The sequence below is a fragment of the Arachis stenosperma genome, chromosome 2 (genome assembly GCF_014773155.1).
Source record: "Arachis stenosperma cultivar V10309 chromosome 2, arast.V10309.gnm1.PFL2, whole genome shotgun sequence".
NCBI lineage: Eukaryota > Viridiplantae > Streptophyta > Magnoliopsida > Fabales > Fabaceae > Arachis > Arachis stenosperma.
The window spans coordinates 30,374,429-30,397,934 of NC_080378.1; the positions used below are offsets into that span (position 1 = coordinate 30,374,429).

The following is a 23,506-nucleotide window of genomic DNA, read 5'->3' on the forward strand; positions in this document are numbered from 1 at the left end:
TGGATTGGAACGGAAGTAAATCCAGAGAGACCATTTTTTGGATGTTGAAACTATAATGTAAGTTCTTGAATTGTTTCTTTTTTGAATTTACATCTTCTTTTTGTAATACATGCATAATTTATTTTGTGGTTCTTGTTTTGACAGACCTCTGGGAATAGATGGTGTGGACTTTTTGTGTGGACAAATGGCGAAGAAGAAGAAGACATGATTGAGAGACATGAAAATAAAAATAGCATTGAGCATTGGAATATGAATGTGGGTTGGAGGATTAGTGCAATAGAAGCTGAAATTAGGATTTTAAAAGTATGGAATAGTATTTTGAGTTTTTCTCTTGTTTTGTTTATAGTTGTAGTTATTGGCTATGGCTTGGGTGTAGTAAAGTGATGAATGAAATGAATTAATATCACTACAATTATGTTTTTTTAATACAAACCTGTTTTATAAATTGTAAGTTGTGATTAAACCTGCAAATTTAGTGAGGATATTACAAATATGTACGATTCTGTAAATTGGAAGTTGTGACTAAACCTGTAAAAATAAAATAGTAAGGATAAACAAAAAATTGATCAAGTATATTACAAATTTACAAATAACATTAATGAACTAATGTGTCATATATATATATGTCAAATTTCTAAATTGCAAAATAAATTATAATAATATATCTTGAATCTGATTTCATAAGTCAACCATAGTCATGACAATGACCATTGTAACACATGATAAACCAAGAGTGATGTCTAGAATATCATCATTACAGACACAAAACAAAAGGGTTATTTATAAGGTTCGAAAACAAAGCCTTGTATAAGACATGACAAAAGACATAAACAACCACTGACACAAACTTCAGCCACAAAACAGCCACAAAACACACAATTTTAGATTATATTCATCAATTCATCCACAAAAGACAATATAATTTAATCTCTATTTCTTTCTTGGTGCTTTGAAGCCTAGAGTGAGGACAAATTTTGTAAGACCTAAAACTTTTGAAAAATCTTATTATGAGCTTATTTTAAATTTATTTATTATTAGAGATTTATTTTCAGAAATTATTTCATTGAAAACAATTAAATCAAGTTTTGATAATTAAAATAAAGATTTTACTTAATTTCATAATTATTGAGTTATTTTTTATATTTAAATTATAACGTTAGTAGTTATGAAATAATAAGAATATTATAAGATTTGGACTAAATAATTAATATTTTAAAATATTAATACTGCTATTTTGAAAAATAAAAAAATTAATTATATTATTTCTAATTTTTGGATTTGAACATTTTATTGAAAATAATTTATAAAATTGATGAACAAATAATATGTTATACATTATTATTGTTGGATTAAAATTTATTTCTATTACTATATTATCCCTATTTTTATTTAAAATTACAAAACTACCCTTAAACTTAATTTTACCTAAACCCTAATTCCCAAATTGGGAAAACCCTAACCCAGTTACCCTTTTCCCTAAAACCCAACAGCAGCAGCACACACACAATTTCCCCTTCACCATGAGAGAGAGAGAGAAAGAGAGAGAGAGAGAGAGAGAGCTGTGGCAAAGGGGAAGAGGAGGAAAGCTCACCGCGTCGCACCGCAATTACAGTCCATGACGTCTTCGTCATCGCCAAGGGAAGCCAGCGCCGCCAGTGTCACCGTCGCCGAGCCTCCTTGCCGTCACCACTGAAGCTGCCCTCGTCGATTTGTCTGCAGCCGTTGGAGGCGCGAGCCAGGGATGCCTCTGAGGGAGAGAGAAATTGACGGAGGGTGTTGTCTGGTCCAAGTCGCCCCCGCCTTAGCATCACTGTCATCGTGCGCCGTTCGTCACTGGTCGCACCGCCGCCGAAGCTCCCTTCATTAGCGTCAATACCGATGTGACTAGAGTAGAAGATGGAGACCAACGAGGAGGAGCCCGACGTGCGTCAAGAAGAAGGGGAGAGGTCCGAGGCTGAGATAGTTTCTGTTACTGCCGTCTACCTCTGTCACTACCGAACTGCTACTCTGCGGTGCTTAACTGGAACTTCTGTTACTATTGCCAGAGATCTGTGGTTGCCGGAAAATACCGCTATTGTTGCTGCCGAAGGAGGAAGAAGCCTTGCCGCTGTTCTAGTCGCCAGAGACAATCCTGTGGCCACCGGAACCACCACCAGGGATGCCGCTACATGGCTTAGTCACTTCTTCTTAGTTGCGGTAAGCGTCTTTGTTTCGAAAAGCCTGTAATCACTACTATGTTATCGTACGCTGAGGTTTTGCAGTGTTAATTTCTATAAGATTGAGTCTGGGTTATTCTATGTTGTGATTAGAGTTACTATGGTTGCTGTGGAAGTGGGTTGGAGTTGAGGTTGCGGCTGCCGAGATTACAGGCCGAGAAGAAGGGGTTTTGACGCATTGTGTAGCTTTCGGGTTTTAATTATTAGAGGCAGGGGCCTTTTCAAAAAATCACACGTCATAAATTGGAATTATTATATATGGATATTGACGCGAGAAAATGTACCTTTGAGTGATTGTATAAGTCTTATGTAATTGTTGATTGTTTTGGATGAATATGAATGCTTATTTGGCTGGGTTATTGTTCGGTTTTGTAAAATAGACACTTCTTGAAATGCTGCTTTAAAGTTAATTTGTAAAAGCTTTGAAATCGAGTTTATCCTGTTGGAAATTGATTGAGTTTGAATTGGTGTTCTTGAAATCTGATAATGATGCACTCTTGGAAACAACTTGATTTTGGACTGATTTGATTTTGAAACCATTAAAGAGGGTTGTGGAATGGTTTGGTTGGGACCCGGAAAGGGTGGCAGAGTCCATATTTTAGAGGAGGGGTTGTCGAAATTTCTGCAAAAATCCAAGATTCTATTCGAAATGTTATTTGGAGGGCTATGAGTCTAAGACTTGTACTATTTTACTTGAACTATTTACAAAGGTGAAAAATTGTGTTTTGAAATGAATTATTGAAAAGAGAACTATGATTCAGTTTTGTTTCTTAAGAAAAGTATTTTACCTTTGGGTGCAAGACATTTAGAAGGAGCTCGTGTCTTAAGCTATTTTAAAGGTGAAAAAGTTTATGCCTTTGAAATTAATTTGACGAGTTCAATTGGAGAAATTTCAGTGGTTTTGAAAGAATTTGAATCTTGATTGATAAACCTTATTTTTACGACGTTTTGGGAAAAGTTTAAGGAATCCTTAAAAGTTCTGGTTTAGAAAAAACTAAAGATATTTCCGAGCCGTTGGAAACGTTTCAGATTTTTAGCATGGGATCGAAATTAGTTTTAATTTAAGTAAAAGAAAAGATTTTGAAAATGTGGTTGGAGTAACTGATTACACGACTTGGTTTGGCTTAAATTCTATTCTTATTTTTATTTATTCAAATCAAGAAAATTAAGGTTTTACAGATTTTAAACGAATTTGAGGAAATGAATTATGTTATTCTCCCCTAAAGACTTGAGACTCTGTCGAGAAACTTTTGTTACAAAATCCTGTTTTTGGATGGATGATTTTGAATATTTCAGAAGAGACCTTTAATTTGCCATGGTTTTGGAAGTTTTGGAAAGGGGATGCTGAGGGTGGCTTTGTTTTGAACAGGGAACCTACTTTGAGTAAAAGTGGCTTATGAGCCTAAATGATTTGAGGAATGAAAATTTTAAAGCCAGGGCCGAAAAGAATTGATTTTTGATTTCAAAATAAAGTGAATTGAGAAAAAGTGATTTATGGCTTGAATGATGGTTTTATGAGTTTGATGATGTTGAATGGTGGAAGTGCTATCATGTTATGAGCTGGAATGGCTGTATATGATAATGAATTATGATTGATTGTGGAATATGTTATGAGCCGGAATGGCTGTATATGATAATGAATTATGGCTGATTATGGAATATGTTATGAGCTAGATGATTGAGTATGAATATGGAGGATTATTGAAGTTGATAAGGTGATTATTGCACTTCCAATTATCTGAGATACGAGTTTTCCTGGGTAGGAGTAGTGGCTAGCCACCACGTGCTCCAGGTTGAGACTCGATACTCTGCTGACCCTATATCGTAAGTGTGGCCGGACACTGTGAAAGTTCCGGATGAGCTCGCCCCCGTGGATAAATACCAGTGTGGGTGTTGTGTGATTGTGATTATGATTGTGAATAACTCGAGTTGGTGATGCATGACAGAGGGACAGGACAATGGTTAGCTACCAGGACTTGGTCAGGTTGGCTTTATAACCAACAAATGAGACTCATCAGCCACTAGGACAGGCATTCATCATATGAATCTATGTGACATTGTTTGGGTGTGCATATTGTGCTTGGTTTGCCTATGTGATTAATTGTGTCTAACTGTTAATTGTTTTACTTGATATAACTGCTTGTTTGTGCTTGAGCTTTTCTACTTATGTTTGCAATTGAAACTCTGTTGGATTGTGGTGAATTGGCTGCTGTTTGGATTGTTTGGGCATAGGGTCGTGGTTGATTATGAGATGGGCCGAAGGTTGTGTTTGGTTTTGTGTTTCTGGTTTAGAAAAGTATGAAAAACTAAGCTGGTTCAGCATAGACTTAATGAACCTATGCTTGGAACAGGTTGGTCATTCATACTTTGTAGGAAAAACTTTCAAAAAGGCTTTTGGTTTATTTAATTGAGGAATTAATCGCTTTCTCTTTCAGAGACAATTTTAGATTTTGAAATTAAACCTTTGGTTTTGGAAAGATGCATAAGACGGATATTAATCATTGTAACGGTTTTACCTTCACGTATCCTATTATAGTAATTCTCAAAAATCCTCTACTGAGAACCCTTTCGAGGATGATGTTCTCACCCCCCTCCCCCTACAAATTTCCTGTTTCAGGATATGGATGCAGAGGTCACGAAGTGTTTAACTAGTTGTTCTTGTCACGATATTTTGTAATGCTTTAGTTATTATTTATTGTTCCCTCGCCTTTATCTGTATACATTCTGTAAGTGTAATAGGAATTGTATTAGTTAATTCTTGTAAAATTATATATATATTCTTTGTGAGTTTTGTAAGTTGTATTGTATGTATGGATGTATGTTACCTAACAAAAAGTATTTTGGGGCGGCTATACGGTTTAAAGTTTTAAATAAACTCACATTTTAATATTAAATATTATAAGATTCGTCGTAATACCCGGACTATCAGAGTGGCGTAGCTAGAAGCGTGACATTTTGATAGTTAGTGTGTTACAAATTTCATAAATTCTGTCAACTTTGACACTATCCCAGAACTAGCTCCTTGCATTGAGTCCACACCCGGAGTTTCTCTTCTTTTATGCGACGGCTTATCCAGCCTTGTGAGTGGAGGTGGAAGTGGAGGAACTTACATGTAATTGGAAGTATTTGATAGTATTCTAAGGCTCCTCATCAGCATCCTTTCTCCTTTTCTTCTTAAAATTTCCTGACTTTCTCCTAGTTTTAGGTGCTTGAGACTTGTTGTATTCAGATTTTTTTCATAGTTTTTAAGGAATGCATGTATGTAGCCCTATATGCCTCCATAGTTAATCAATGATGACAAAAATTTTCAGAATTTTTGTTTATCCTTGAAATTGCTGCACATACATGGACACACAACATGCCTACAGATTCAAATTTTAATTTGTTATAATCTAAAACTCTTAAATGCATAAGTTAAAAATGTTAACTAAGAAATCATGTTGGACCAGTTATCTGCCAGAATCTACAAGTGCAGATGCATTTGCTTAAATCAACCGCCATGTTAGTAGGCTAGCCGTGAATTTCAAACCTTTGGTAGCTATCATCTCCACACCATATAGGTGTCCATTTTTGCGAGTCTTTCCTGATCTTCTGCAACCGGCTTTGTTGGATTGGGGGCAGCTTGCCAATATGGTGAGATAATTTTCTTTTATTTTTGGCAATTGACCTCATTGTAAACATCTAAACCTCCTCTGGTAGTGTTATAATTGGCTTCGGTCTAAACTCCTTTATTCTTGAGTTAAATACCTCATAGCTATTGTTATAAATGTTGTCCATCTTTGGTCCATGACTGAAAAATACTCTTGTCTATGACTCTTTAGGCCACTTGTCCAAGTATGCTTATGCTTCTTCATTTCTCCTCTTTAGCCTAAGCATCTCTGTTCAAACTTGTGGCAGGTACTTTGTCTAGTATAGTCCTTAGACTTCACTAACTTAGATGTGCTTTCTTCTTTGTAACACAATTAACATTAATCATAACCAGTCTTTTAAAAAAAGAACCCTAACAAAAGAGGATCAATAACTAAAACTATCTACTTTCACAATGCACCCAATCCATTTGAGCATCAAATAGAGCACAAATCAATGGCCTGTAAACCCCAACTAAGAAAAGATACAAAACATAACATTGAACCCAAACGTAGAATGCTTATGTTACTAACCTTTTTGGGAGAAACAGTGGTGCACAGATTCTTCTTCCTCGTCCTAACAAATGGGAACGCATGCGACGAATTTTGCTGGTGACCTACACTAGCAGCGACATTAATCTTCCGCAGTATGATGCATGCGAGAGAATGAAGACGAAGAAGAATGACATTAGTTAATGAGTTATACATAACTAAATTCTCCTGGGAAAATAGATTTAATAAATAAAGAAAAAGTATATAGAGAAAAGGCATTTAGCCATAATTAATATCATCATATATCATATATTTTATATTTAATTACCAATACAGACACAACGGAAACATGCTTTGCATTTTCAACAAAATTCCGAAACAATAATGAATTCCAATGTTAAAATTTTGGTCTACCTTGTAATTTTTTAGTTTGCTACTTTAAAAATGCATATTCTGAGTACGAATGGTTTTGAATTTTTTTCTTTAGAATACATTGGACCATACATCATACATTATTAGACATGGTTTTTTCCATGAGTAAGATTGAGAAATGAGTAAAGAGAATCTCAAGTACTTTCATATATAGCTTAAAATATAATCAAATCCTACCTTAAAAAACATATATGATGAAGTAGAATACTTATAGGTGGGTTGGAAGATCGAGCCAGTAACCAAGTTAGTAGAAAAAGGATATATATATATATATATATATCATTGATCACTATTATCAGTATAAGTAATTACTGTAGTTAGCTAGTGTTAGTGCACATCTATAGTTAGTTACAAGTATAGCAATTCTGTTACAACTAACCTATCTTATTGGCCTATGTATAGATGAATGTATAAGGGTCTGATTTGTACAGAATTCATTTAGAATGCTGACTGAAATCATAATTTTTTCATACACACGCTATCTCCCATTCTTTCTGATTTTCTGCTTTAGCTTCTTCTTGTGCATATTTGATCTTGGCATTCAAGATCTCTATCATAGTACCAAGAGGCTGAAGTTGCATTTCCTTTCGTTACTTCATTCCTTTTTTCTTCTGATTTTCATTTCTTCAACTACATTTCTTGGTTCATCTCCTCTGTCCTTTTTTCTTTCCTTTCTTTTGCATTAATTTTTTTTGGTCCAATCTTCAATCAATATGGAAATAGTTCTTTCAGATTCAACAATAAAGAGAACTTTTTCTCCTCTAGCTGACAAACTCAATGAGAACAACTATTCAACATGAAAGTATCTTGTTATACTCATAATTCAGAGTCTTGGTATGGAAGATCACATGGATCCATCTAGGATTCCACAACAATTTGCAACAAATGAGCAACCAAGACTTCCACTAAAGTAGAAGACTACAAGATATGGTGACAGCAAGATCTCACACTTACAATAACTTGGCTTGTGGCATCAATGACTACTACATTTAAGAACAAAGTTGTGCACTACAGAATATTTCTTGAAGTCCGGGCAAAGATTGAAAAATATTTAACTGCTATAGCTTCAGGAAGGGTCTAAAATCTGAAATTACAAATCCAATTGATCAAGAAGACTAGAACAACCTCAGATTACCTAGCAAATATTAGAAAATTGGTAGACTCTCTCTGTGCTTTAGAGTATGAAGTTAAGGAAGACGATCATAAATACACAACATATAGTCCATCAGTAATGTCTAGGCTTGGTTCTTATAAAGTCGTGGAGGCTGAATCTTTTCTTTTAGCTTTTGATGATATGCTGCAAAGATACAAGACTTAAGATTCTGCATTACCAGTAGCACACTTAGCTCAATCATTCAATTTCAGTCGTGGAGGAACTCCAAGAAGAGAGGTGGATGAAATACACGTGGTGGAGGAAGATTCAACTATGGAAATCCAAGACCATAATGCTAATTATATAGCAGAACTAGTCATGTTGTATGGAATTTCTTCCACATATTTGATCCATCATTTCAACTTAATTCTGGCAATAATGCTTCTCAATCTCATATTCCTTTTCCTAATTCTCAACCACCTCCACCTTCTTCATCTTTTCATCAACCAATGGCATAAATTTCTACACCTTCATGAGTGAGGCATTTTGGTTCCCAGATTCTGGTGCTTCACACTATATCACACCAGATGCTACAAACTTGCTTACAAACTCACCAAGTGAAAATGATTTAGATCAATTGTATGTAGGTAAAGGTGCAGGTATTCCAGTTCTCTCTTCTGGTTCTTCAATTCTATTGCTTATATCTTAAAAGACTTACTTCATGTACAATTATACAAAATCTACTTAGTATCTACAAATTTGTAGTTGATAACCATGTTTATTTTGAATTTGGCCTAACACATATTTGATTCGTGATTAGGACTCCAAATAACTTCTTCAAGGAGAATCTAAGAATGAAATCTATACTTTTGAAAATCTTAGAACCCCTAGAAATTCTCTTGTTTCTGATTTTAGATGTAATAAAGAAATTGCTCATAAACTAGTTTCTTGTGTTGCTGTTTCAGAATTAAGTTCTTTACTTGTTTCTTTTAATTCTACAGCATCTACAAATTCTTGTACCTCACTATACTTGTAATGAACAATTCAATAAAAGCAAAGGAATTGAAACCTGGCATAAGAGATTAGGCCACAGTGCATTAAATATTGTCCTTCATATTTTTAAAAGCAACCTTAACTTTCCTGCTTCAACTTTTAATATGCATCAAGTCTGTGAAATAAGCTCAATGGCCAAAAAACATAGACAACACTTTCCTGCCTCTGATTCTAGTTATACTGCACCTTTACAACTTGTATATGTTGATATTTGGGAACCCTCTCCCATAAAATCTAGAAATGGATTCAACTACTACATTTGCTTTTGTAAATGCTGTTTCAATATTTACTTACTTACTAATAAGTCTTAGGCTTTTGTTGCTCAAAAAAATTACAAAATCCTCATTAAAAACAAATTAGAGATAACATTAAAGCTTTACAAAGTGAAAAAGGTAATGTGTTTCAGCCCAACCCAACAAGAATCGGGGTCCACTCAATGTCTGGACAGCTAGCAGAAGCTTCCAAACAAATGGGTCCAAGGAGAAGGGCCCACCCGATAAGCAAGGATAAAGGGGAGGGGCCTACTCCTTCCCCCAGGTACGTCACATTCTTATCCTAATTAGCCACCTTCTCGTACTAACGTTTACTTTAGTATCAGAGTATCTTTGCAGGTGGTCCCTCCGTAAATCTCACACTTAGAATCCGACCCCTATCCAACTCAACCTTCATCTCACAGACCCCTGAGGAACTGAACAATGGCGCCGTTTGTGGTGACCTAATGCGAGTCTGAAATGGAGGTTTTCTTTTACCCTGAGGACGAACCAGAAGAGGAGGGAGGCCACGAGCGTCAAAGAGGTCACCTCATGAGCAGAGTTAGCACTGGGACTTCTCGGAGGCTCAGAGAAAATCCTTCTGTCCAAGGCCACTCCGGTGATAGATCCCCTGAAAAGCGTCTGTTTGGTGGTACCGGCAGCGACAATTCTCAAATCATGCAAGAACTCAGACACTGAGTCCAGAATCTCGAGAGGGAGCTGGCGGTGAGAGATCACTACCACCCTGAGCACAGTCGGAACTCTTGTTCGCATACAGAGGCTCGTCCGAGCCATTCTTGAACCAGGTCTCTAACACGTAGATAGAAAGAGCGGCAGCAAAGCAGGGAGAAGGATGATGGGCACGACCATACTGACGGTCACACCCACACCTACCCCCGAGACAGGTCGAGAGCCCAGAATGAGCGGGAAGGAGAACGGAAAACGAAATGACGAGATCCCTTTGTGATTGGAGCTACCCCTTTCCACTCCTCCATCCTTAAAGTCTATATACCCAAGAGCTTTGATAAACTGACGAACATGAGATACAATGGCACCAAAGACCCACAAGAGTGCATTGCAACTTTCGAGGCCAAGATGATCCTAGAAGGCATAGGAGATGCAGTCAGATGCCATGCTTTCCCAGTGGCCTTGTCGAGCCAACGATCTGTTGGTTCAAGTCCCTACCATAAGGATGCATAATGGCTTTTGCAGCTATCTCTCAGAAATTCCTCATACAATTCACCACCCGAATTGCCAAAGATAAACACGCGATCAACTTGTTAGTGGTGACACAACGAGTTGGCGAGTCCACGAGGAAGTACCTGGACCGGTTCAATGTCGAGTGTTTGGAGATTGACAGCCTCATGGACTCCGTGGCTAGCTTGTGGCTAACTAACGGCCTAGTGAACGAGGATTTCAGAAAATACCTATCCACTAAGCCTGTTTGGACAATGCAAGAGATACAAGGTGTGGCAAGAGAATACTTAAACGATGAAGAGGTCAGCCATGTGATGGCTGCTAACAAATGGTAGCTAGCCACCCCGTCAACTCGTCAGGCCGGCAACGACGAGAAGCCAAAGGAGGTACCAAGATAAATGACGTCCGGGAGACCATTCAAGCCGTTCTGCCGGGTAGACAAATTCACAAATTACACTCCCTTGACCAGTCCTATAGTGAAAGTCTTCCAGCAGATTACCGACAAAGGCATCCTGGCCAAACTGAGGCAACTGAAAGATCGGATTCGGAAAAACAAGATCCTCTACTGCGATTATCACAAGGGTTTTGGACATAAGACATAACATTGATTTTCATGGTTCATCTGGGAACCAAGAAGGAAAGAGAGAGCGCTCTGAAGAGGACTGAAGCTGGACCGTCAAGCCAAGGCAAGACCTTCCCGAGACCCGAACACAACCCCCAACGTGGTGGTTAATGTGGTGGTCGGTAGAAACATCCTACCAAAATCAAGATCTGCAGCAAAGAAAGATGTCAAGGTTCTTGCCGTGTCATTAGGAGGATTTGGTCTTAGAGACTGCTGGTGTGACAACTTCTCGGAAGACCCGCCAATGGTGATTACGACAAGAATCGGGACCGGTCTAGTCAAACGAATCTTGATCGACACAGGGGCCGACTCAAACATCATGTTTCGAAACGTGTTTGACGCTCTGGATCTCTAAGAAAGCGACCTCAAGTATCATTGTCATGGAGTCGTAGGATTGGGGGAACACTACATCAAGCCTGATGGTTCCGTCGTCCTACCGATCTGTATGGGTTCGACGGCGAGTAGGAAGTCTGCAATGGCTGAGTTTGTGGTCTTGAAAGAATCTACGGTGTATAACATCATCCTTGAAAGAAGAACCATCAACAAACTGTTGGGCGGTCATTTGCATGAAGTTCCTGACAATATAGTTCGCAGCAGACGACGAGTCAATGGGAACGATCCGAGGAGACTTAGAAATGGTTGTTGCTTGTCACAATGCCAGCTTAACTTTGAGGAAGAGGTCCAAGAAGGTGGCCGGGGTGTTTTTGACGGATCTTGATGCTAGGATTGACGAGCACCTGAGGCCCAAACCACAAGGCGACTTGGAGAAGTTTCGGGTAGGGTAAACTCAGGACAAGTTCACGTTCGTGAACCGTAACCTGCCCCACGAATTGAAAGGACCTCTAATTAAAGCTATTCGTGCCAATGGAAATCTCTTTTCTTGGACTCTAGCCGACATGCCAGGAATAGACCTGGACTTCATATCGCACCATTCGGCCATGAGATCAGAAGCACATCCTATTGCATAAAGGAGGAGGAAAATGTCTTCGGAAAGGACAAACGAGGTAGCCAAACAAACAGCTAGCTTGTTGGAAGCCGGCTTCATTAAAGAACTCGATTATTCAACATGGATATCAAATGTAGTTCTTGTGAAAAAAAGCAAATAGAAAATGGAGAATATGCGTGGAGTATTCAGATCTCAACAAGGCGTGCCCAAAAGACTCATTCTCTTTTCCCAACATCGATGCCTTGGTGGATGTGGTGGCGGGATACAAGTTCTTAAGTTTCATTGATGCCTATCTGAGTACAATCAGATCCTGATGCACCGACTTGCGAGGAAAAAACGGCGTTCATAACACCCGGAAGGGCGTTCTGTTACAAGGTCATGTGTAACACCCTACCACATAGAGCTTTACGTTTAAGCCGTAAAACAGAGGTGGTATGGTATTACGACCTCTAAATTAAAATATATACATAATAATAGTTGAAAGATTTTATTATTCGAGGAACCCTGAAAGAAAGCTTAAGCAACAAGTTGCAAAAAGAAAAGCGCATTGCTCGCATAAACGGAAACTTAAACAGGAAGGAAAGTAAAGTCATCTATATGTACATAGAGCAGAGTATTAGAAATACAAAGTATCAAGCTCCAAATTCGACCTGTGAAGCCAAGGCCGACCGGAGAATGTCATACATATATATACACAACCCAAAATTTTCCAAAACACTCAAAAAATAAACACCTAATTCTCCATAAAGCCTCTAAGAGGTATAAAGATAAAGCATATATAAAGAAGAAATCTAAATACATATATACACATAGCCAAAAATCAAAATCCAACACCTCTATGTCGCTTGCAGAGAAAATCCAGACGTTTAGCAAAGTGTCTCACGACCTGCATCTGAAAAAGACAACATATGTGGTTCTCAGCATGGTAATGGTGCAGACATACATAATATATAAGTTCTCAGGAAAACTAGAGACGATCCTAGAACTCCGACACTCAGATTTAAACTTTTATAATTCAAACTAGAAACAAGGTAAGATAACTAAGGTATTTAGATTCTAATCCATTTGCAAGTTAACACCTCAACTCTCACTTTTCTCCAACCATCCAAAACTCTGGTAGAACAACCTTCGTCACTCTTCCACCAGACAAAGGATCTCTCAGTTGCATAGACATATAATGCATACAAAAAAAAAAAGTAGAATACAATTACAGCAAACAGAGCATATAACAATTAAACATAATTTTTTTCGTCCCCAATCTTTTTTGTATACAAAATCGTCTCTAAAGTTTAAAACCAAATTTTAAAATTGTCTTTTTTACTTAAATATTAAAATTTTGGACCAAATTACCTATAACAAAAAAATTATAAAATAAAAAAAAATAAAAAAAAAGAGTATTTTTACTCTTGCAAAAGGTGAAGGAAAGAAAAAGGGAGAAAGAAAGAAGAAGAATAAGTTGTCAACGATCCACCTCTGTCTCTACTTCCACTTCCACTGATTTTGTACGCAAAAAAAAAAAAGTTAGAACAAAAAAACTTTTGGCCTATACCTTAAAAGCCAAAATCGTACTTAACCCTAAACTAAAATATAAAATTTCTTATGTTTCTGCATTTCACTTGTCCTTACTGAAACTGGAATATTGAAAATTCCAAGTAAATGCATCTACTACCGCATTGACGAAGCTGAAACCTCGACTTTTCAATGTTTGACTTAAGGAACCGAATTATAAAATCATTCTTACCCCAACATTCATTCTTCAAAATATCAGTTTATAGGGAACCGAATTAATACAAGTCAATAGTCATCAGTAAAAATATCAAATGACAAGTGCCCATATTAAATCAATGCCACTCAGATACAGATCAGATTCTGTAAGAATCACAAACCACAAGATACACTGGAACAAAAGAAGCTTGTTTTGAAGGTGTAATAGACTACATGTCAAAACCTGGAACAATGGAGTCCATAATTACCCAAGTTGACCATTCCACAAATTGTGTATATAGACATACATCTCCATAAAGAGTCTTCATGATAACTCCTTCTATTCCTAATCACAATAGTTCACAATAGTTTAATTGGTGCGGCTTCTGAAGACATCAAGACCCATCTCAGTAGGATCAGTTGCCTGCAACTCTACTTGAATTCCATCAAGTTCCCTCTTGAATCTCTCTTTGGAGCTAGCATAAATCATCTTGCTCCTAACCCTAGCTGTATCTGGGGACCTTCAAACAGAAGCAACAGAATAAATTATACATAGAAGTTAATTATAAGAAGTGTTTAACGTTAATAGTTAACAACTTTGTTCGGCAAAGAACTTATGGAATCATTACCAAGCAATGAAGAAAATCCTGCTTTTCTGACAAAGCTCTTCAGTGACAAAATCAAAATCATAGACAGCATATCGGCACTCATCAGCAGGGAGACTGGCAGTGAAATCATCATATCCTTGTGCTGGCTCACCAAGCTTCTCGACAACAACTTGCTTCTGCTTCTCCTCAATCTTGAAAACGATAAACCTATAAGTCCTCTTGGCCTTGAGTTCTAAGAACTTTAGCTTGCAGTCATCATGGACTGCCATACCTGATGCTGCATTTGCCTGTAATATTTCACAAACAACAGAAACATTAAAAATAAATAAATAAAAATGAAAACGAAAGTATCTAGAGCTACAACCACCACCAGGAAGTTTTTTCCATTTAGTGGAATGGCTGGAAAATGCAAAAATCAACCTATCTTGTAGTGTCCTATTGTACAATACAAAGTTACACACAACAAAATTTCTCTTTACAAACAAAACAAACCGTGGATGATCATTATCATAACATCAACAAGAAGAACAGCCAAATTTTACCCCACTAACTGGATCCCCTACATCTTAGTTCTTATCTATGCATCAGCACATGCATTTAGTTCTACCGAAAATCGAATTTCAAATAATTGTATCCAAGGCAGCAAGCCAGTGTCATGCATGATGCAGAGAAACTAATGCTTTCGCCTCTTAATTTATTGCTCAAGAGAAAAACAAAATCAATGCACACTAATTTGCCAGCCTTACATAAAAACAAGGAACAATTAAAAACAAAAATATGTAACTTAGAACAGAAAATAAAGAAAACAATCCAAAGAAACAAGCCACAAGCTATGTCAATCATAAGTAAAATATCTCGGTTTCCTTCCACCATCAGTTTTTGGTAGATCATTCAATTCATGTATTCAGATACAAATTATAATCATAGTAATAGGAGAAGGACAAGTAGATCCCAGCCTAGAGAAAGTAAAGTACCAAAAAGACTCTCAAAATTTTATGATGGAATTATAGGTCCCATAAGAAAAAGAAAAAAGTACCTAAAAGTTTCTGAATGATTGCAATATTATACTAATAGATACTTGAAAAATTTAACATTAGACAAGTTTCACCCTCTGTCAGTCTCCCAGTCCATTCCCCACTAAGGACCTATAAATACAGCACTGTAATTCTTGAGAGATTTATTTGGTACTCTTTTCCTTAGATACCTAATCATAATTTTTTTTTCAAGGACCTGGTACTTTTTTTTCCCAACCAGCAAAATTCTTTGGACCTACTTATCCTATTACTCTTATATCCAAATACATTAAAGGACTTACCACTTGCCAGAGAGTGATAGAGACAGATAAGAGGAAACGGTGGAACTATAATACATGACTACCAAAATTGTTGGCCAAAGATAGAAGTAGATCCATAGCACTATCAAATCAGTCAAATTATGCCATTAAACTAATCATTACGCTTAAATGTGATATCAGATTAAAACCCTGGAATTGAAATCAAAACCAGATCTGTTAAAGCTAATGAATAATCTTTGAATTCTACACTGTTCAATGCCTATACCTGGTTAAACTGATCGGTTACAACTAAAATGCAATTACCAGAATAGACACTGACACTGGCATCAAAATCAGATCTATTAAGCCAAAACCACAAAGTGAACAACAAATTCAATGAACAATCCTTCGATTTCTACGCTGTTCAGTGTACAATCGGTGATCAGATCGACCGCGAATCAAACTCAAATAGGCCAGAAAGAAAAGATATCAATCTAGAAAATTGAACGAATACTCCTAAATTTCAAAAATCGAAATCTCTGATAAGAACTTAAGTGTTCGGTAGTATCAATAAATCTTCATCATTTTCAGAGGATTAACAGTTACATAGAACAGTATATAAAAAATAAACTAAACAAAAATAGGCATAAAAATAGAAAGCGAAAGAAAATAGCAAGTTACTAACCATATTTTGAAATCGACGAGTGCAATGAGAGAGGACTGAGGAGAGATATAGGAAAGGTTTGTATTTGTGAGTGGTTCGATATATAAAGGGAAGTGGAAAAAGAGAAGAGAAGAGAGTATGATTTGGGTTGTTTAATTGTTGTGAGTATATATAAGGTGAGGGGGTGAGGGGCGAAGGGGTGAAAGGGGAAAGGGGAAAGGGGGAAAGAGAAGAGCGTATAATATTTACTTTGAAAATGGACCACCAACGGTGCTTGGTGCAGAATACGTGTTGGAAAAGAACTAACTGTAGGTTGTAGCTGTTTCTTTACGTGGCTGGCTTGGATTGTGTTATTCAACCTTTCCCTTCTTTCGCCTGCAAAATTTAAATTGTATCTCAAGAATTAATACCAAAAGAATAAAAAGTAAAAATTGCAAAAACAGTTTCTAAACATAAAGAACAGAGAATATTAGGGTTTTTAAGAAGAGTTTATCTTCAAACGTTTTTTACTAAATAACAAGTTCTATATTTTTTGTTAATTAAATAAATTTTAATTTTTTTATTTATTATATTTTATATCAATAATTTAAATTTAGAGTTTATAGTTTAAAATTTAATATTTAAACTTTAGAATTTAAAGTTTAATATTTAAAATTTTAAAATTTATAATTTAAGATTTATGATTTAGAGTTTAAAATTTAAAAAGGTTTTGTTAGGTAGACAATGACTTTTGTGAACAATATGAATAATGAGTTCTACAATTTGATCAAATAAAGTAAAAAATTACTCCACCCCAAAAATCCTAACATTAGGATAATCATTCGCATATTTATTGAATTGAGCATGTGATATATCCATTGTTTATATTGTTTAATATTCTCGTTGTTTACCTATATTTTTTTAATTTAAAATTTAAATTTAAAAAATTTAAAAACACCACACTTCTTTTTTTTTTGGAATGCGTTAACATTGACATTTGTGAAGTTAAAATTAAAAAAGAAATCATGATTTAACTATTTTCGGTTTTTCATAAAATTATAAACATTTTATATAAATTATAGCTTAATTAATTTTACTGTTGAATTGACATCTTCATTTTATAAAATAATTATAAAAAATTTATAAAAGTTAATATAATTATTTAATAGGATAAATTTTTCAAATAAACTACATTGATAAGATTATTTATTAAGCAGCTACCCATATCATGTATGAATATGAAAACATCAAATTACTTTTATTGATAAAATATCAAAATACTTTTTTTTAATCTTAAAAAAACAAAATACTTAAAAAAGTATTTTACGAAAAAATTGATTTTTAATTTATGAAATGTTTGATTATTTAAGTGGTTAATTGTAATGATATATACAATATGTTATAATTAAATTGGTTGTTCATTTATAACGTTTAAAATTTTCTTTTACCAAATGTCTTCTTTGAAAAGGAAGTGACACCAAAGCCAGGCAAGGAGCCTACCCTGAAAGAGAAATGAGTGCAAAATGTGGAAATTCGGCTGTGGTCTGGTGGCTAGCTCATGGTTCAGCTGGCTTAATAATAAAGTGCTAAATTAAAGACATTGAATTTGTATGCAGTTGACTATTAACATTTCACAAATACGGCATTTTATGTGTTAGGAAATTGGACAGTTTTCATGAAAAGCATATGAATGCATGAATGAGGAAAGTTGGATTAACATTGGATGGTAATGGCTCTCCCTTAGACTTGGGCCCCTCTTAGATTCTTTGCCTGCGTCAATCCAACGCGACTCCATATGATATTCTTTTATCCCTTTAATTGCATCGCTAGCTGCTCTCCACGACAACAAAAATACTGTTGATTGTTGAAGCATATGTCTTTTTCATAAACAATCATTGAACTTGAATATTAGTGTACCAATTTATATAACAAATACTTATTAATGTGCCCTGCATATTTTCTATGTAAATGCGGTTTCACGATTTTCTATAAATGAAAGTTTATTTTTTTTAAAAGAAATATGTTATGCATGTTGTGACAAAGATGAATGTAGATGCTTATTAATATTTGAACGGCTTATTTAAAAAAAAAAAAGATCAAGTTTTTATATGAATCAAATTAATAAAATTTAAAAATTTGACTTTAATACGTTTATAAATAAAAAAAGTCTCTGACATTTTATATAACAACAATACATAACAAACACTTATCCCTTTTTTTTAAGTTGCAATATAATTAGTAAACATATATATAGATCATCTCTATTATATTGAGATAATAATATTGGTGAATATTAATATTAAAATATTCTATTTATATTATTTTATATTTATTTTTTTATTTATTTATTTTACAACATATTATCAGTACGAGACTCTGATCAAAATGTAGAAAGACTCAAGTAATAAATTTTTATTATGTCAAAACTCTCTCATTTTGAATTCATTGCTCTTGATATATCTAGAAATAATTATTTATCATAAATATTAAATACTAAAATTCATTTTGATTCAATAGATATTGGAGATACCATTAAAGCTAAAAATAAAGTATTTTAGAAGGATAAATTCAAAGGATGATCTTCCTTCGTTGTCATCTTGATGAATGATTGAAAAATAAATAGCTCACACTAAAAGATCATGTATGAAAGAACCTTGAAGAAAGGTAAAATCATCAAAAGACAATGATAATTCCTCAAATCCAATATGAGTGGACATATTTGCGTGTACAAGATTTTAAATCAATAAATGAATACAATTCAGCAATGTTTCGAATTACCTCACGAATAAAATTATATGGAGAAAAGATAACTGATAATGACATGTTAGAGAAAACTTCTCGATCTTCTATGTCTCGAATGTGCTCTTGCAGCAGCAATATCGAGAAAAAGAATTTAAAAAATATTCTGAGCTAATTTCTTATCTTCTTGTTACTAAACGTAATAATGAACTGCTTTTAAGAAATCATACCCAACTAACGTCGCTCCATTTTCTAAAGCAAATATGACAAATTATAACTCCAGAAAAGGTAAATAGCAAGGTTCTGACAACAAAAAAATTGTGGAAGAAAGAAAAAATATATTCACAAAAAAAGATCTCACCAAAAGTGGGATAAAAAAAAAAGAAATAATTGGCAAAATAAATCAATAGATGTTAAATATTTTTGTTGTGGTGGAAAGAGCCATTGGTCTTGTACCTATCGTACTCCAAATCACTTAGTTAATCTTTATCAAGCATTCTTGAAAAAGGATGATAAAAGAAAAGAGACAAATTTTGTTTCAAAAGATATTCCTGAAAATTGCACCACTCATTATAAAGTATCTAATCTTTTTGAGGATCTTGAAGGAAATATTGGTCATTTAATCAATGATAAAAAAATATAATATTTGGGTTCGTTAAATAATTATGTAAATAAATAATGTAAAAAAACTTCTTGTTAAGTTTTATTTTCTATACACTTAAATTTCAAGTATAATGTATGTAAATAATTTTTAATAAAATATTTATGTTTATATTTAAGAATTTCAAAATCACTAAATGTGTCAAGTTCTAAAATAATAATAATAGTAATAATAATAAAATTTTAAGTATATTTATGTACAATATTTCTTAGAAAAATAATTTCAATTAGAAATACAATTTTATTATACATGTACTTTTATTCATTTTATTATTATTATTTATCTTTGAAGAAAATGGCAATGACATATAATGAAGATGTTTGCCTTGTGGATAGTGCAAGTTCGCATACCATTCTCTAAAATAATATATATTTTATTCAACTTGTACCAAAAGAAGAATGTGTTAATACTATTATTGACTCAAGTGATGTGATAGAAGGCTCCGGAAGAGCTATAATTTTAATTTTAGAAGGTTTATTATTATCCTACTTTTTATTTATTTCATAAAATTATACTACCATTCCTATTTTTAATTAAAATATCTAAATTAAAACCCTAACCTAATCCTAATTTTATCTAAACCTAATTTTCTACCCTAACTCCCCTAACTCAAATAGCAGCTGCAGCCCCACTATCCTAGACACACAAACACACACACACAGAGACAAAAGGAAACGAAAGAAAGAAGATCAGTAAAGGGAGAAGGGAAGGCGGCGCGGTGGGTGTCACTGCCACCGTCGCCGCCGCTGCTAACAAAAAGAGAGGGGATCCGAGAAACGGAAGGAAGAGAAGTCGTGCCACCGCTGCACCACGCCTTGACGTCACAGCCGCATCGTTGTCAAGCACAAGAGGAGGAGAAGGAGAGCGACGGGGAGAAGAGGAAGGGATGGCGCCATGACTGGGCTCGCCGCCGTTGCGTCATAATCGCAGGAGCTTCTAGTTCCGTTACCACCGAGCACAAGACAGTGGGAGAAAGAGACATCGCCGTCACTTGCGGTGTCACCTTCAGTCCGCGCTGTTGTCGTTTACGAGAAAGAGATGCACCGCGAGGGGGCTGCCGCCGTGGAGAAGCCGTCGCTGCCAGATCCGCCGCTGCCGAAACTCCACGTCGCCTCTTCCACCCGAAACCCTACTAGCATCGCCGATCTGCAGGCGTCATCGCCGTTGAGCTTTTCCACCACTGTTCGGGTCACTGGAAACGTGACGGTGATCACCAGAACCACCATCGGAGTTACTGTTATTTCAGTTCAGCCGTTCTTCCTTGTTTGGGTAAGCGTTTTGTTCCAGAACCTTTAAGTCAGTATTTATGTTTTAAGTTGTTTGAGGATATGAGGTCTTGGTGTCATAGCATCGAGCTACGGATCTTGATTGCTGAGTTCTATGACTGTTGTATGCGGCATTAAGGTGCTGCGTCGTCACCAGAGCTGCTGTTGCTACATTTTCTCGATTATTCATAAGCCCAGGTGGAGTTACTGTTGTTGGCTGGTGCCTTTGTGGTTGTTGCGGCTGCAAAATTTAGTTAAAGTTGACGCCATTGTTTCGGGCTGAGGGAAAGGAGTTCAATTGACGCGTTGGGTTTTGGTTGCGACGAGTCGTGGTAGGGGCTTTTTATACAAACTAATTTATTTTAAATTGAAAATTGTTATAAATACATATACTATGCAAAACGTATTTCTGGTGATTATGTTAGTCTTATGAATTGTCTGATTTTGTCTTGAATGAATATGGTTGCCTGTTTGATTGAAATAATGTATGCTTTGATAAATTGGAGATTTCTAGATTGGTTGATTTGAAATGATTTTTGATAGTCTGAAAGTTTGAGTTTTTGTTTTATTGGAAATTGATTTGATCTTGAACTTGTTGGAAAGAGTTGAGGATTGATTTTGTTGGGACCCGGACAGGGTGGCAAAGTCTAAGTTTTAGGGGAGATGCTTCCAAAATTTTCTATAAAATTCGAGACTTTATTTGACACGGTATTTTAAAAAGGGAATGGGTTATGCCTTGAACTGTATTACCGATAAATGAATTAGTTTTGAACCCCTTTATTAGCAAAATTATTATATTTTGAATGTAAACTATTTTAGAAAAGAACCATGTTCTAAAGTCGATTTAAAGATGAAAATAATCAAGTTTGGAATTCGATCAAATAAGCAAATTTGAAGGAGTTTTAATAGAGTTCGATTAACTAATTTCACTTTACAACATTTTAAGAAAAGGTTGAATTATTTTCTGAAACTTTGATTTAGTGAAATTGAAACACTTTTCGAGCCTTTGGAAACAGATTTAAGAATGAAACTAAAAATTGGTGTTTGGTTTAAATGATTTGGTTTTGATTAAGTTAGTGGTTTTGAAATTGGTTCGGAATATTTGGATACAAGACTTGGTTTTGGTTTAAATTCTACTTTTAATTATTCATATCAAGAAGTTAAGGTTTCGGAGGTTTTCAATGAATTTAAGAAATGAGTTAGTTTATTCTCCCCTAAAGTCTTGAGACTCCGCTGAGGAATTTTACGACCAAATCTTGATTTAGAAATGAATGATTTTGAGTCTTTCAAAGAGATTTTGAATTTGGCATGGTTTTGTGATTGTTTGGAAGTGTTGGAAAAATGTGAAAAGTGGCTCCGTTTTGAAAAGTGATTCTTGGCAATATGTGAATTGAATACATTTGTTATTTAAAAGAAAATGGGCCAAGAATGAATTTGAAATAAGTTATTGAGCCTGATTGATTATGAATGTCCTCAAGATTGATGAGTTATGGTTTGGTAGGCATAAGGGCCGGGTTCGTCCCGCTTATGCTGAGATGAGATTGTTGATAAGTCGCTGGCACCTGGCAAGGACGGTGGTTTAATCCCGTTTGTCGAGGATGCAGCGCCCGCGTAACGACGGTGGTTTGCTCCCGCTTACGGTGGAGGCAAGGACGGTAGTTTGATCCCACTTGCGTGTTCCGAGCAAGGACGGTGGTTTAATCCCGCTTGTCTGTGGGACCTACAGGTAAGGACGGTGGTTGGATCCCACTTATCCGAGTCGGGTTTGGCAATGTAACCGACGCGTGAGCTCATGGCCAGTAGGACAGGCATGCATCATATGCATTTATGTGACATTGTTTGGGTGTACATATTGATAAACCACTATTTTATGGTTTATCTTGTGCTAAATAGAGTGGATTTTATCAATCTTTTACACACTTATTCATATGGAATGCATGGTTTTATACTTTCCTTCCTAAATTGATGCTATGACTGAAAACATGCTCCTTTGGCCCTAAATTCGCTATTTTTAATCCTCTCTTATTTCCATTCGATGCTGTGATATGTGCGTTAAGTGTTTTCAAGGATTACAGGGCAAGAATGGCTTAGAGGATGGAAAAGAAGCATGCAAAAGAGGAAGGAACACAAGGAATTAAAGATTTCATGGGCGAGCAGCGACATGTACGCGTGGCCAAGAGAAAATACAGCGACACGCACGTGTGGAGCGACGCGTACGCGTGACTAGAAGAATGCGCATCATCGCGTATGCGTGGACGACGCGTACGTGTGACAGGTTGTCACGTGCTGCAGATATCAGAATTCGCTGCGGGCAATTTCTGGGCCCCTTTTTCACCCAGTTTTAGGCCCAAAAGTCCAGATTATAGGCAGGGGTATAGCTGAGACTTACACACTTTCATTCTCACTTAGTTTTTATTTTTTTTTAGTTTAGAATCTTAGAGAAAAACATTACTTCTCCTAGGATTTTTAGATTTTAGTTTTATGCTTTTGGATTGGATATTGAGAGAGCTCCGTCTACCTTCGATTGAAGTCTTCATCATTCTAGTTTGCTTTTCCATTACCTTACTCTTTTGTTCTCTATTTAATTTGCTCGTGGTCATATATGGATATTGTCAATTTTGGGATTTATTAATATAGTGAACAATTTTTACATTTAATTCCATTTCTTGTTTGAATTTCTTCAAC

General features: G+C 35.6%; 2 protein-coding genes across 3 annotated transcripts; one reads left to right on the forward strand and one right to left on the reverse strand.

Moving 5' to 3' along the window:
- The first annotated feature begins 1,475 nt into the window (after positions 1 to 1,475).
- Positions 1,476 to 5,032, forward strand: LOC130960490 (uncharacterized). Of its 2 annotated transcripts, none has more exons than XM_057885903.1 (2): positions 1,476 to 2,196; positions 4,834 to 5,032. In XM_057885903.1, the coding sequence occupies exons 1-2, from the start codon at positions 1,897 to 1,899 to the stop codon at positions 4,891 to 4,893; spliced, it is 360 nt and encodes a 119-aa protein (XP_057741886.1). In that variant the 5' UTR covers positions 1,476 to 1,896; the 3' UTR covers positions 4,894 to 5,032. The 2 variants fall into 2 exon arrangements, with proteins under 2 accessions (XP_057741886.1, XP_057741885.1); XM_057885902.1 differs by lacking the exon at positions 4,834 to 5,032 and adding an exon at positions 2,310 to 4,827.
- An 8,700-nt stretch (positions 5,033 to 13,732) lies between these two features.
- LOC130961127 (actin-depolymerizing factor 2) lies at positions 13,733 to 16,451 on the reverse strand. The gene is made up of 3 exons (XM_057886810.1): positions 16,199 to 16,451; positions 14,262 to 14,527; positions 13,733 to 14,153 (listed from the first exon to the last, which is right to left on the reverse strand). Exons 1-3 carry the CDS (start codon positions 16,199 to 16,201, stop codon positions 14,003 to 14,005), a joined length of 420 nt encoding a protein of 139 aa, XP_057742793.1. The 5' UTR covers positions 16,202 to 16,451; the 3' UTR covers positions 13,733 to 14,002.
- Positions 16,452 to 23,506: the final 7,055 nt, after the last annotated feature.

Excerpts from the sequence above, each read along its gene's own strand:
- LOC130960490 (XM_057885902.1), top strand. The coding sequence starts at position 1,897 with ATGGAGACCAACGAGGAGGAGCCCGACGTGCGTCAAGAAGAAGGGGAG. Across the intron at positions 2,197-2,309 it reads GTCACTTCTTCTTAGTTGCG|AGTTACTATGGTTGCTGTGG; the intron begins GTAAGCGTCTTT and ends TGTTGTGATTAG.
- LOC130961127 (XM_057886810.1), bottom strand. Across the intron at positions 14,154-14,261 it reads AGGATTTTCTTCATTGCTTG|GTCCCCAGATACAGCTAGGG; the intron begins GTAATGATTCCA and ends TTCTGTTTGAAG.